At 45.0% G+C, this 13,207-nt stretch overlaps 1 protein-coding gene across 1 annotated transcript; it reads left to right on the forward strand.

Moving 5' to 3' along the window:
* Positions 1-1,715: 1,715 nt before the first annotated feature.
* On the forward strand, positions 1,716-9,916 carry LOC121461276 (retinol dehydrogenase 16-like). Its single transcript, XM_041672273.1, has 4 exons — positions 1,716-2,043; positions 4,100-4,358; positions 8,928-9,091; positions 9,538-9,916. The coding sequence occupies exons 1-4, from the start codon at positions 1,731-1,733 to the stop codon at positions 9,753-9,755; spliced, it is 954 nt and encodes a 317-aa protein (XP_041528207.1). The 5' UTR covers positions 1,716-1,730; the 3' UTR covers positions 9,756-9,916.
* The last annotated feature ends 3,291 nt before the right edge of the window (positions 9,917-13,207 follow it).

Consider the following 13,207-nt stretch of genomic DNA (forward strand, 5'->3'; position numbering starts at 1 on the left):
GGATACTGGAGTGTCCTCCAGTTACGGATTGAGCCCCAAAGGCTCCAGACACCCTTAAAACGTCTTCTAGGGCTGCGGGGGGGGGGGGGGGGAGTCTGAGCTCATCAGCTCCTTCCCTGGCCCGCCAGATACTGATAGAGCCCCCAAATGAAAGACCCTCCAAGAGTGTCTTTCCTCTGGGGAGACCCTTCCCAAAGAACAGCGAGACCACTTGTACGGATGCAAACAGCAAGAGGTTTATTCAGATACACAGGTACCTGGGGCGACAAAGTCTCTCGGAGGACTTGTGCACCTCCAGGTCGGGGTAATGGGTTTATATATGTTTTGGGGAGCAAAAAGTGCGGTACAGAAGTGAGAAGCGTAGTTACAGGGTTTTTATTGGTTAGTTTGAATGTGGCCAAGTTCAGGTCGGGACAAGGTCCCTGGTTCCCGAGAATTCAGATATGGGCTGCCTTGGCTCTTATCTAGGGCAGACAGGGTATCGGTATTCCCCGTTCCTCCCCCGGCCCAGCCACAGGTGTCTCTATCTCGTTTTGGCAGCTTCTAAACTGCCCTTTGTTCAAACCCTGAATATTCAGTACAAGCCTTGTAAAATGGCATTACCGGTGCTAAGTTGTTTAACAAGCTGGGCGGGGGGTCTTTCACTGGGACTTAGGTATCTGGGGTCTCAAGCGCTATCACCTTGTTTTCCTGTGAGGTCAGCCTTCCTGTTTGTAGTTGCCCCCCCCCCCCCCCCCCCCGCTTTTTCCCTGTCAGGTGCTGTAAAGGAAGACACCAGCTCAGCCTGTCCCCTGCAGTTCTAGAGACAAGGAGAGCAACTTGTTTTCTGAAGAGAGATTCTAGCTGAGGACCCAGAGGAGGACACCTGAGCTCAGAGCCCCATTTCCTTGTGAATGTGACCTAAGTCTATGTGATGATCAGCCACAAAACCTAAGTGTGTTCACAAAGCCTGCATTTGTGGAAGTGAACTATGTGATGCAGAGGCCCAAGCTGCACCAGAGACTTGACTGTAGTGGGCATTGGTAAGGAAATGTGATATGGGATTCTTCCCTGCATGCGATGAATATGTTTTATTACCATTGGTTAATAAATAAGCTGTTTTGGCCTATGGCAGGGCAGGATATAAGTAGGTGGGAAAACTCAACTGAAAAGAGGGAGAAAGCAAGCAATGCCATGCCCATGCCATATTGCTGCTAAAAGAGGAAGATGCCAGAACCTTGCCAATAAGCTACAGCCTCGTGGGGATACATAGATTAATAGAAATAGGGTAATTTAAGATGTAAGAGCTAGCTAGGAATATGTCTGAACCATTGGTCAAACAGTATTGTAATCAATACAGTTCTGGTGTGATTATTCAGGTCAGGGTGGCTGGAAATGAAAGGGCAGTCTCCATTTACAGAAATGTGTACGTATTCCCATATGAGTAGCAGATACAAAGATCATAAGAGAAAGGAGGTGTGTTACTGAGTAGTCAGTGGTGGTTTCCTTGGCAGCAAGTTAGGGAATGTCAAAGGTCGTTATATTTCACATGAATAAAGAGGTGAAAGATCAGAGAAGTGAGGCGTGAATAAATGCCAAGACAGGCAGTCAGCAAAGAACAAAGTGTGGACTTCCTGCTAGAAGCCTGCCTTCTTCTGTGTCTCCTGAGTCCTGTGTGCCTACTTTGTCCTCTGTGAATAGAAGCCAGGTTCACTCTGTCCCAGACTGTCTGTGCCTGTCCTTTGAAAGCCATGTGGCTCTACCTGGTGGCTCTAGTGGGCCTGTGGACCCTCCTGCGCTTGATCAGGGAGAGGAAGGTGATGAGCCATCTCCAAGACAAGCATGTCTTCATCACGGGCTGTGACTCGGGCTTTGGGAACCTGCTGGCCAGACAGCTGGACAGGAGAGGCATGAGGGTGCTGGCTGCATGTCTGACGGAGAAGGGAGCCGAGGAGCTGAGGAACAAGACATCAGACAGGCTGGAGACAGTGATCCTTGATGTCACCAAGACAGAGAGTATTGTGGCAGCCACTCAGTGGGTGAAGGAGCGTGTTGGGAACAGAGGTACCATTGAGATCCCTGTCTGTGTCTGCTGGTTTGTTGGCTGCATGAAGGGAATGTCTGCTTTGACCACATAGATTCCCGATGTGTGTGGGGGTGGAATTGAGGGGCTGCAGACTCCGGCCCTCCCCAGCACATCAGCCCTTCCTCTTATTCCTACACCCAGTCCTTCAAGCTCTCTACTCTTGGTCAGCTGGTGCCCTGTGTGATCTCACGTCCTCACTCCCGTCTGTCCTTTTCTGCCACTGTATGGAGGAAGACTGAATTCTTGGCTGCTGAGTGCCACATTAGAGAGAGTGAGAGAGAGGAGGGCTGGTCCCTGGCTCTGTGTGAAGCTGGCTGGTCTTGTGACAGTTGCATCTCCTCTCTCAGTACAGGAACCTGGTCTCCCCTTCCACCTAGGATTCCTTCTGGGAAGCCAAAGTCATTGTCATGATTAAGTGCACACTCACACTGGAGGATGACTTAGGAAAGAAAACCTAGGAAGGGCTCTCTCTCTCTCTCTCTCTCTCTCTCTCTCTCTCTCTCTCCTTCCCTCCCTCCCTCCCTCCCTGCCTTCAGAGGGGAAAGACTTGTTCCTCTCTGCTTTTGAGCCAAGGAGAGATATGACATATTGAGCAAGTTTTGAAATCAGCAAATGTCGTGTTTATTCTGAGTCAAGCAGTCTCCAACACACCCTGCATAGATACTAACAGTGGAGATGTCTTCAGCTGTAAGCCTTTCTGACTAGTTACTTGAATATCCAGGACCGAAAGACCAGAAGGGATGAGGAAGAGCAGCTTGCAAAGCGCCATATTTTGAAGTTGAGAGTGCAGGCTCAGTGCTGTTGGCGATCAGCAAGCATTATCACCTCCCTTATCCTCTCCCTGGGTTTTGCAAGCATGTGAGGAGAGCTCCTCAATATTGGTGCTGGACCCTGCAAGGCCCAGCTTCATCCGAGCCCTGAACATAACACTGTTTTCCAAAACCTCCCCAATCACATTTGTTTGTTTCTGAAACTCTTTCACCCAGATGTTGGTTTTCTCTTTACTATTTTTCTGTGTTGTATTTTCCTCTGTTCCTCTCTCCCTAAACTTCCTTATCACTGTCTTCCTTTGCCATTTGAAAGACAAAGACAGTATTGTGCAGTGTGTCTTACTATTCTATTTATGAAGAGGGATATCATGACCATGGTAATTATTTTTTCCATGACAGGTTTCTCCATGTAACAGCCCTAGTTATTCTGGAAGTGACTTTATAGACCAGGCTGACCTTGAACTCACAGAGATCCACCTGCCGCTCCTTCCTGAGTGCTGGGATTAAAGCCATACTGTCCTAGCACTGCCCAGTGACGATGGTAACACTTAGGAAGACATTTTTTTATGACTGGCTTAGAGTTTCAAAGGTTTAGTCCATTATCAGAAGGGCAAGAAGCTTAGTGGCACACAGCAATCATGATGCAGGAGAAGGAGCTGAGAATTCTACATCTAAATCAGTTACACATTCATTCATCCAGACAGAAGGAAGAGAGAGACTTGTTTCAGGCTTGGGCTTTAGAAGTCCCATAATTCATCCCAGTGACACACTTCCTCCAACCAGGCCACAGTCACTCCTACAAGGCCACACCTCCTAATTCCTCTCAAGCAGTGCTATTCCACAATGACCAAGCTTTCAAATCTATGGATCTAAGGCTCACATTCTTGTTCAAACTAACACCGCAATTAAAAGAATAAAATATCTTCAAGAATGGGAATAATATGTAAAATATAAACATAGTTTCATGATCTCCAATAAATGCAGGCACACTATGTCTCCAACATCTGTAAAATCAGTGAGTGAGAAATGACTGTTTCTTGCTTCTCAGGCAGAGACCTGGGTCATGGAGACTTAGAGGATAGTATCCATGCTGTGAGCCTACAGCCTCAGGGATGGTTCCCCAGCCCTGATGACACCATGCTGCTCTTCACTGTGTCCTAGTCTCCAGTAAACACATGTCTAAGCTGTCTTATCTTGTGGACTGTGCATTTCATCCATAACTATACCTGTGCTGTGTGACTCTCTCTCTTCCCACTGTCCCCAGGACTCTGGGGCCTGGTCAACAATGCTGGCATCTCCATTCCCTCGGGGCCCAATGAATGGATGAACAAAGAGGATTTTGCAAAGATACTGGATGTGAACCTGTTGGGCGTGATCGAGGTGACTCTGAGCATGCTGCCCTTAGTGAGGAAGGCCAGGGGACGTGTGGTCAACGTCTCCAGCATCATGGGTCGAGTGTCTTTCTCTGGTGGTGGTTACAGCATCTCCAAGTATGGTGTAGAGGCCTTCTCAGACTCCCTCAGGTATTGACAGGGATGTGGGTCCCTGAGGGAAGCTTTGACTGGGATTTTATTCTATCAAGTCCATTGTGAGGCCATCATGGAGATGGCAAACTCTAGTTTGGGGCCCTTTCAACTCATCCTCGCTGAATCAGTCACTGGGAAGCACATTTCTGTGTCCCCATTAGAGGGCAGGACTGAGAGCTGAGTTCAGTTCATCTTGTCCTGTCAGAGGAGGGAGGGCACTGTGGGACATTATTGACATAGAATTGGTCCTGCAAGTCAAGATTACAGACCCCTGAGCTCTATGATGCTGAACATGTTTTTTAGTTGGGCTTTATAAATGAAGACTGCTTGTTCATGTCCCAGTCACCCAGCCCTGAATAATCACACAGAAACTATATTAATTACAACACTGTTTGGCCTATGGCTCTAACATATTCCTGGATAACTCTTATATCTTAAATTAACCCCTTTTTATTAATCTCTGTATCTCCACAAGGCTGTAGACTACTAGTAAGGTTCCAGTATTTGTTTCTTCAGCAGCTACATGACATCTCCTTGACTCTGCCTATTCTCTCTATATATCTCTTCATGCTTACCATTTGGCTTTACTCTGCTTAGCCATTAGCTGAAGCAACCTTATTCATCAATCAATATAAGCAATACATTTACAGAAGGAAATCCCACATCTGTTGTAGTGAAGAGGGCAGCAAGCTGCATCCCACCTGGCTCCCAGCTGCCCAGTAGTTTACACCCAAAATAATTACATGGAAACTGTATTCATTTAAACACTACCTCACCCCTTATATCTAGCCTCTTCTTGGCTAATTCTTACATATTCATTTAACCCATCTCCATTAATGTGCATCGCCACTTGACTGTGACTTACCGGCATGAGTCTAACCAGCGTCCGTCTTGGAGAGGAGAGCCATGGCATCTGCCACACTGCCTTCTTCCTCCCAGAATTCTGTTCTGTCTACCACGCCCATCTAAGGGCTGCCCTATCAAAACCCAAAGCAGTTTTCTTTATTCAACCAATGAAAGCAACACATAGAAAGAAGACCCTCCTACACAACACATCATCTCCTATTTTCTGTCTAATTAAAAAGGAAGGTTTTAACTTTAACATAGTAAAATTACATATAACAAAACAGTCATCAAGCAGAATTATAGTTACAATACTTAACCTATTTACATTTAGCAAATTAAGAAAAATACTACATCATCAATCCGATATTTGTGATTAAAAATTTTATATCTATTTTATCTTTTATCATAATGAAGGAAAACAATAATTATAACTCTCTATTCTTCCACTCAGTCGAAGACCCCAGAAGGATATATATATATATATATATATATATATATATATATATATTACCTAAGGAAACAGGAAGTGTATTGTAAGCAACTTTCAAAGTTTGATAGGTGACAGAAATATCTTGCTGCCTGGACTGTCACCCAAAGCTCTTCTATAGCATTGGGCATCAATCTTTAGTCTACAGGCCCATAATATGTGGCAGACTTTCCAGTCAGTCAGGAAATTTGAAATACTGTTTTGCTTCTATTGGCAGTTGGTCAGTTACTTTATTCTGTGTCCTAAAAATGTCTGGCAGACTCTTTCATGAAACAGGAATCCTGAAGGACTGTCTCACTTTCTATAGGCAACTTCAGCAGTCATTTTTCTGTGGGTCCAATTCACATAGCATACCATCAAGCAGTCCAGGCAAGAGCACTTTCTTGCCCAAATGGCTAGCTTTGTCACATTGAAGGCAAATTCCATAACTAGCTTCTTCAATGTCCATCAACCTCTCTGAAGTAATTAGTTCTGCCAGAATCAGACATGTCTCATTGTTGAGAAAAGTCTAAGTTCTTAAAACATTTTAAATGCTATTTTCTGTTTGTCTTTGAAGTGTTGAAGATTATCTATCTACCTGAAATATATCTCTGTATATCTAGAAAACCTAATATGACTACAAGTTTGACTATTACAGATGACTATAATTTTTAATTATACATTAATGACCATAATTTTTAATTATACATTACATTTTTAAATGAGCTGCATAAACATAATACCTTAAACAAGAGTAGAAATGTACATATAACAAAATCGACCTTAAATTTATAGCAATAAACCAAGATCCATACCAATGCAAAGTATTCATATCTATATCTTATATCTATCCTTGTTTTTGTTGGTAAGATATTTGCTGTGACCATTAAACTTTTATAATCAACACCCTTTAAATGATAACCAACATTTATAAACCATAATTTTGGAAATTTGAGCATTATTTTCTCCAAACTGCTTCCTGCTCTTTGATGGGTGAAGTATTTTTAGGGTTCACAGAGACCTTTCAGGGGGTCTTGTTCCATCAAACCACATTAGCCTGGAAAGAATCTATAGGTTCTAATCCTCTGTGGAAACAAATGCAGAACCTCTTTTTCAAAGTAACATATCTTGAGATTCAAATTTTGAAGTCAAGATACCTTTATGTTGGTTTAACTTAGCATCCCCCAGAATCAAATGTCTCCCTGCGGTCTAACAATTCAAAGAACACAATAATATACATAATCCAGGCTCTCTGTGTATATTCCATCTTTACCTGACTTATTTTTCTTCACTCCTTTAATCTATAACTGTCTGTACTCTTTTACTTTCACTGTTTCTTTAAGGATTTGTCTTATTTTTAAAACCATTTATTTCCTTTTATAACTGTCTATACTCTTTTTTTTCTCTCTCAGAAGCCTATGTACATTTTTTTAGAATACACTATGATGCATTTGGAGGTTTATTTCTATTAGAATTTGTCTTTATTGAGTATCTGTAAACATTTTCTGAGCAGGAGTGCCCCCTTTTAACAAAAACAATGTTAAGTGGACATGATTTGCCTTTTGTCTCTGCCCAGTCCAAAATGGCAGAGGTGTGTTCACCACCAGTTCTGTGAGTAATGCTTAACCCCCACCTCCAGGGAAACAGAGGGTCTGTGTCATCATGAAGCAACTTGTAGCACTCTACTCACAAACACCATTTAAATGCTCTATTACAAGACCTTCTGAAAAAAAAATAAAAACAGAGCCATTTAAGCGGCCAGCATGAGCCAGAAAGTCAGCTCTTAAAGGAGCCACACAGTTTTGGAGGCTATTGTTAAGTTAGGAAGCCTTCTCTTAAAGAAACCACATCTCTGTTTGCCTCTAGCAAACACAGCCCACCTGAGAAAATACTGCTACTAAGAATCTGTGCTTAAGGCTGTTCTTTTGTGTCTAGAATTTCTTCCTAACCTCTCTCAGGTTTATGTGGTGTCATTATGGGATTGGAGACTGCTCATTCATTTCCCGATTGCCCTGACATGACTAATCACACAGAAACTATATTAATTAAAACACTGTTAGATCGATAGCTTAGATGTATTCCCAGATAGCTCTTACATTTTAAATTAGCTAGTTTCTATTAATCCGTGCATTGTCACGAGATTATGAACCACTGGTAATTTCCAGTGGCATCTTTCTCCTTCAGCAGCTACATGGCATCTCCTTGACTCCATCTATTCTCTCTCTCTCTCTCTCTCTCTCTCTCTCTCTATATATATATATATATATATATATATATATATATATTCAGATTTCCCTCCTGTCATTGACAGAAAAAGCTTTATTCATCAACTAATAAAAGCAACACATATACAGAACGACATCCCACATGACGGCTGTACATTTCATTGTATCTACAGACAGGTATCAGGCCCCTGTAGAATCCACAATCAACACATTCCAGAGACCAGAAATGTTTTGAACCTGACCTGACCTGAAGACTATGGCAACTAACAGAGGAGACACAAATGATGTGGTTCCTTCCCTAGGAGTGGCCATGGCCCAGCCAGCTGTGTTGGCCATGGTTGTCATCTCTTTGTCATCAGGGTCCCCTAGCAGGACTGGGCAGCAGCAGAGGAACATGGAAACCTGGAACCTGATTGTAGGTGGATTCTCCTTGGGGAAAGGACAGGCGAGATATGGAGGAGGATGGTCACCAGGTGGGCTGAGGTAGACCTGAGGAGAGCCGTAGGGTGCTAGACAATTATGTACAGCACATCAAAGGTATGGCAAGAGGGGAGCCATTCTGGGTAGGTCCATCCCTGACTGCAGGGAACATGGAGGCTGTGGATGGGAGGAAGTGGCAGGCAGGGGCTTGCTCTCTGAAGACCCCTGCGGGAAGCAAGGAGGAGATGTCCTGGGAGCATCCTGGGACCGATGAGGGCAGACTGAGACTTAGGGGTGAGATGGAGGTGACCTGGGCAAGGATGGTGATCTTTTCGTCAGCCCTACACGGAGAGAGCTCACACATGCTGTCATAGAACAGAGTGTCTGGTTTTAGGCAGGTGAGCTTCATGCTCCAAGTACTTAGGGTGACATTTAAAGTGCAGAGGCATTGCCCTCACCATGAGTTTCATCCCCATCTGCTACACAACGCCTGTCTGAAGCTTGTGGCCTCTCCTCACCACAGGCTCACGTTGTCATGTGACTGTACTCTGATTCTGAGTGACTTCACAGAAAGTCCTCTGAAGTCCTTAATGTCTGTCTGTCTTGCAGGAGGGAGCTCTCCTATTTTGGCGTGAAGGTGGCTATTGTAGAGCCTGGCTTCTTCCGAACTGGTGTTTCCAATAGTGACCGGCATTTGTGTAGTGCTAAGATGCTGTGGGACCGGGCCAGCTCAGAAGTCAAAGAGATCTATGGCCAGAAGTTTCTAGCATCCTGTATGTGATCCGTGAGGGCCCAAGTCTAACTAGTCTAAATCCCTAGGCTCCTATTCATTTTACCAGAAGTACCCACAGGACCTTTCTCTTCAAAAGAAGGGCATTTAGACCCATGGGGTAGGTGGGTACCTTCCATGAAAGCATTCTTGACCTTCAGAGTGTGGGGCTCTGTTCCATCTGAACCTCTCATCCTCTTCAGCCGAGAGTGAAGTCACCAATGGGAGCAGGGTTGGACAGCACTTTCCATGAGCTGAGACCCAGGTGGAGCATGTGCATGGTTGCTCCTTGAAGCCGGGCTGTGTCCTCCTGATGATGTGGGACAGGCTAGGCTTGGGCATGGCTTCTGACATGGGAGGCTTGGGCTCTAGTGAGGCTTTCCTCCATGTTGGTCTAGATTATGTGTGGTAGAGGTAATCACCCCCTAAATACTTTCTCCTTCTGCACAGATATGACAGGGCTAAAGTCACTGGACCAAAAGTGCAAAGAGGACCTCTCCTTGGTGACGGACTGCATGGAGCATGCGCTGACTTCCCGTCACCCCCGGACCCGATATTCAGCTGGTTGGGATGCCAAGCTCTTCTTCATCCCTGTGAGCTACCTGCCCACCTTTCTTGCCGATGCCATCTTCTACAGGGCCTCTCTGAAGCCTTACAAAGCTCTGTGAAGCCTGCTTCTGATTCTATAGTTGGGGGGTATAAGAGTGCAGTGTGAGGGTGAGAATCCTCAGGAGAAGGCAGATGCTGGGCTCGGGACAAAGTTGTCATTGGGAGGGACATCCACAGGTGCCTGACTTGTCTTCTTTCGGTGTGACCAGGGAGAACATCGAGCCACAGGAGAAACTGCTATGTCTATGCAATGATTCCAATTTTGGTAAAAACACAAAGTGATCATTCTTGTATCATTATCATCCATTTTACTCAGTTTAATTTTAAAAAATTTCTTGCATGTCTGCATGTGTGTCTCTATTGCATGTGAGTAGGAATACCCATAGATTCCAGATGATTGATTTCCCTGGGCCTGCACTTACAGGCTCTTGTGAATACCTAACTGTAGAGCTGGGAACACAGTTTTGGTCCTTTAGTCTAACACCTGTCCCTATGGCTAAACTCCTTATTTACATCTCTAGTTAACTTTCTATTTTGAGACAGAATCTCACTATGTCCCCCAGGTACATCATGACCTTCTCAATCTCTAGCCTTGGTTTAGCACATCTCTTAGGTCTGACACCCACAGGACCTTTGAGGGGCAGCGAGGGAATGAAGAAAGGACACACAGACACATGGACAGAAAAGCTGGCATCAGTGGCTCGTGTGTGCTCTGATGGAGCCTCAGCTGCTCCACTGTAAGCGGCAGCCTCGGCTTGTTTATTATAACAGCGAAGGGGAAGAGGCTGTCTGGGCTCTGTAGGAGGTCTGAAGGCAGCTGTCTCGGGCTAGAACCTCCAGGGAGCAGCAGTTGCTTGGTTTTGCTCACATTTAACCAGTACTGGAGAGTGCATGCCACCATGCATTGATTATATTATATTATATCATATTATATCATATCATATCATATTATATTCAACCAATACATTTAAATACTATTACTTATGATAATAGTCTAGCATGTAATACTTCAAGCAATTTCTCATCAGACTCACAATGAGTGTTGGTTCCAGAATCAGAGCAGTGAAGAGACAGGACGACCAGGATGTGAAGGAGCTCAGAGACTCCAAATGCTCCTGTGTGGTTCATTCAGACAAGACCAGGTTCTCCCTGTAGGAAGAGCAAGACCAGAGCATGGTGGGTCACTCCTGCAATGTTAGCATTCTGCAAAGCTGAGCCAGGAGGATCGCTGTGAGTGGAAGGCAAGTGGTAATATGAAGACTGCTTGATTTACAGCTCCCTCTACATACGTGTGAACATAAATGTGTATATTCACAAACACCTTCACACACAAATCACATTTTAGAAAAAAACAATAGCATTTCTCAGCTTACAGACTATAGATTGCAAGGATCATGGATCTCTTCTAAAATACCATCCATAGTAGAAAATAAAAGTTTTTTTAAATTTCTGAATAATAATATTATCCACTATTGGCACAGAATTTTACAAAATGTAAATAACAAATTATTCATCTATCTTTCTATCTATATAACTATATATATGTATATATGTGTGTGTGTGTGTCTTTACACTTTAATATATATGTAAAGTGTAAAGACATCCAATCATTTACTTCAGATAAATCCTTGGGAGATGGTCCTAGATGTCCTATGCTCTTATTAAGCAGGCAGGTATGGATAGCTGGTTTGAAGGGTGATTTTTTAATGTAATGACAGGGTTTGGCCAGCAGGTGCCGGAGGTGTAACGCCAAAGCAGGTCCTGGGCTACTGTACCTCTGCTCTGGCTTTGGGTTCCCAAGTCGAGCCACCTGTAAATTCTAAGCAGGACTGGAAGCAACTACACGGAACAGATTTTGGTTAGAGGGAAAAGAAAAGGAGCAGCCTGCAAGTGCAGGAGGTGCCGAGGGGCCGCCAGTCGGTGGTAGGCAGGCAGAACGTAGCAGCCACTCTGCTCAGAGCTGTGGGGGCAGCCATGGGCTGTGAGCACGTGGAAAGGAACGCAAAGCTGCAGTCCAATCTGCAGCAGGCAGCATTCCAAATTAGGAGCTCCAGCTACTGAAGGGCATTCAGCTGCTTGCAGCTAGCTGCTGGCCTTTGTGGGCTCCTTTGCTTAAATAGAGCAGAGCAGAATGGTTGGAGTCGTGCCAGAATGCAAAGCACGCGTGCTTGGCTGAGGAGCGGCTGTCCATACTGGCCAGGCGTGCCAGGAGCCGCGGAATGGCCAAGATGGGAGCAGGAACTAAGCAGCTCATGGGTGCCTACAGGCTAAGGCTCTGGGTCCCCCTCACAGGCAGCGGAACACAGGAGGGGGCAGCTGAATTTCAAGGGAATCCTGCCTCTCGGGATTCTAGCAGGGTGTCTTGGCAAGGCGTGGGAAGCTGATGCCATGCAGGTTAGCAGGAGGCCATGGGGTTCAGTTGGAAACTAAATGTAGGACAATCCACAAGTGCTGACTGAGGTTTCTTTCCCGCCCGGTCCCCACAGCTGTTAAGTCCCAAGCAAATCACACAAAGTTCTACATTAGTTATAAACTGATTGGCCCATTAGCTCAGGCTTCTTATTAACTCTTATAACTTATATTAGTCCACTATTCTTATCTGTGTTAGCCACATGGCTCAGTACCTTTTTCAGTGAGGCAGTCACATCTTGCTTCTTCTGTGTCTGGGCCAGGACTGTGGAGGAATGGGCTTTTCTCTTCCCAGCACTCTCCTGTTCTCATTGTCCCACCTCTACTTCCTGTCTGTTTGTCCCGCCTATACTTCCTGCTTAGCTACTGGCCAATTAGCATTTATTTAAAACATAGTTGTAAGAATACAGAGCATTGTCCCACACCATACAAGAGCCCCTTGAAAGGGATATCAAGAATTTATTAGAATACACTCACAGATACACAACTAGGTAAATAGCTGCCAAGATCTTAGATTATGTCTGGGCATGAATGGAACCAGCAGTCTGAGCTCCAACCACCACTGAGGGAGGGAGAGAGGGAGAAAGGAAGCAGGAAAAAAAGAGAAAGTTCAGCTGCCCCCCTCTTTCCTTTAAAGAGGTCACTTCGGTAGAAAAGATTCACCACCTCTAACCTCTATCTGGTCAAGTCACACACAGAGTAACACCCACTAGAGTACCCTGGTGTGGAACAGTCGCTGTGAATGTGAATTACTATCAATGGCTAACGAAGAGCTGCCTGGCATAGTCACAGTGAGCTGGCCCGTCTCATGCATTCCAAGGCAAGAAAAAGACCCACAGACAAGCTCACAGGCAATCTGAGGGAGGCCATCCCTCAAGTGAGATTCCCTGTCTCCAGGTGACTCTTCACTGTGTCACATGGACAAAAGCAAACCAGCACACAGGGGCAGGGCAGAAGCGGGAACAGAGCTAGAACCAAGGCAGTCACCCACTTGAAGGAAGGGTGGCCCAGCTCCAGGTCACAATTCACTCTCTGCTGACAGCCACGGCTTAGCCTTAGGGTAGAGCTGTAATGTACCCACCTTTCTCCTCTTTATCATTGG

Source organism: Microtus oregoni, unplaced genomic scaffold, assembly GCF_018167655.1.
Source record: "Microtus oregoni isolate MIOR12 unplaced genomic scaffold, Mior012 000001F_ref0000356, whole genome shotgun sequence".
NCBI classification, from domain to species: domain Eukaryota; kingdom Metazoa; phylum Chordata; class Mammalia; order Rodentia; family Cricetidae; genus Microtus; species Microtus oregoni.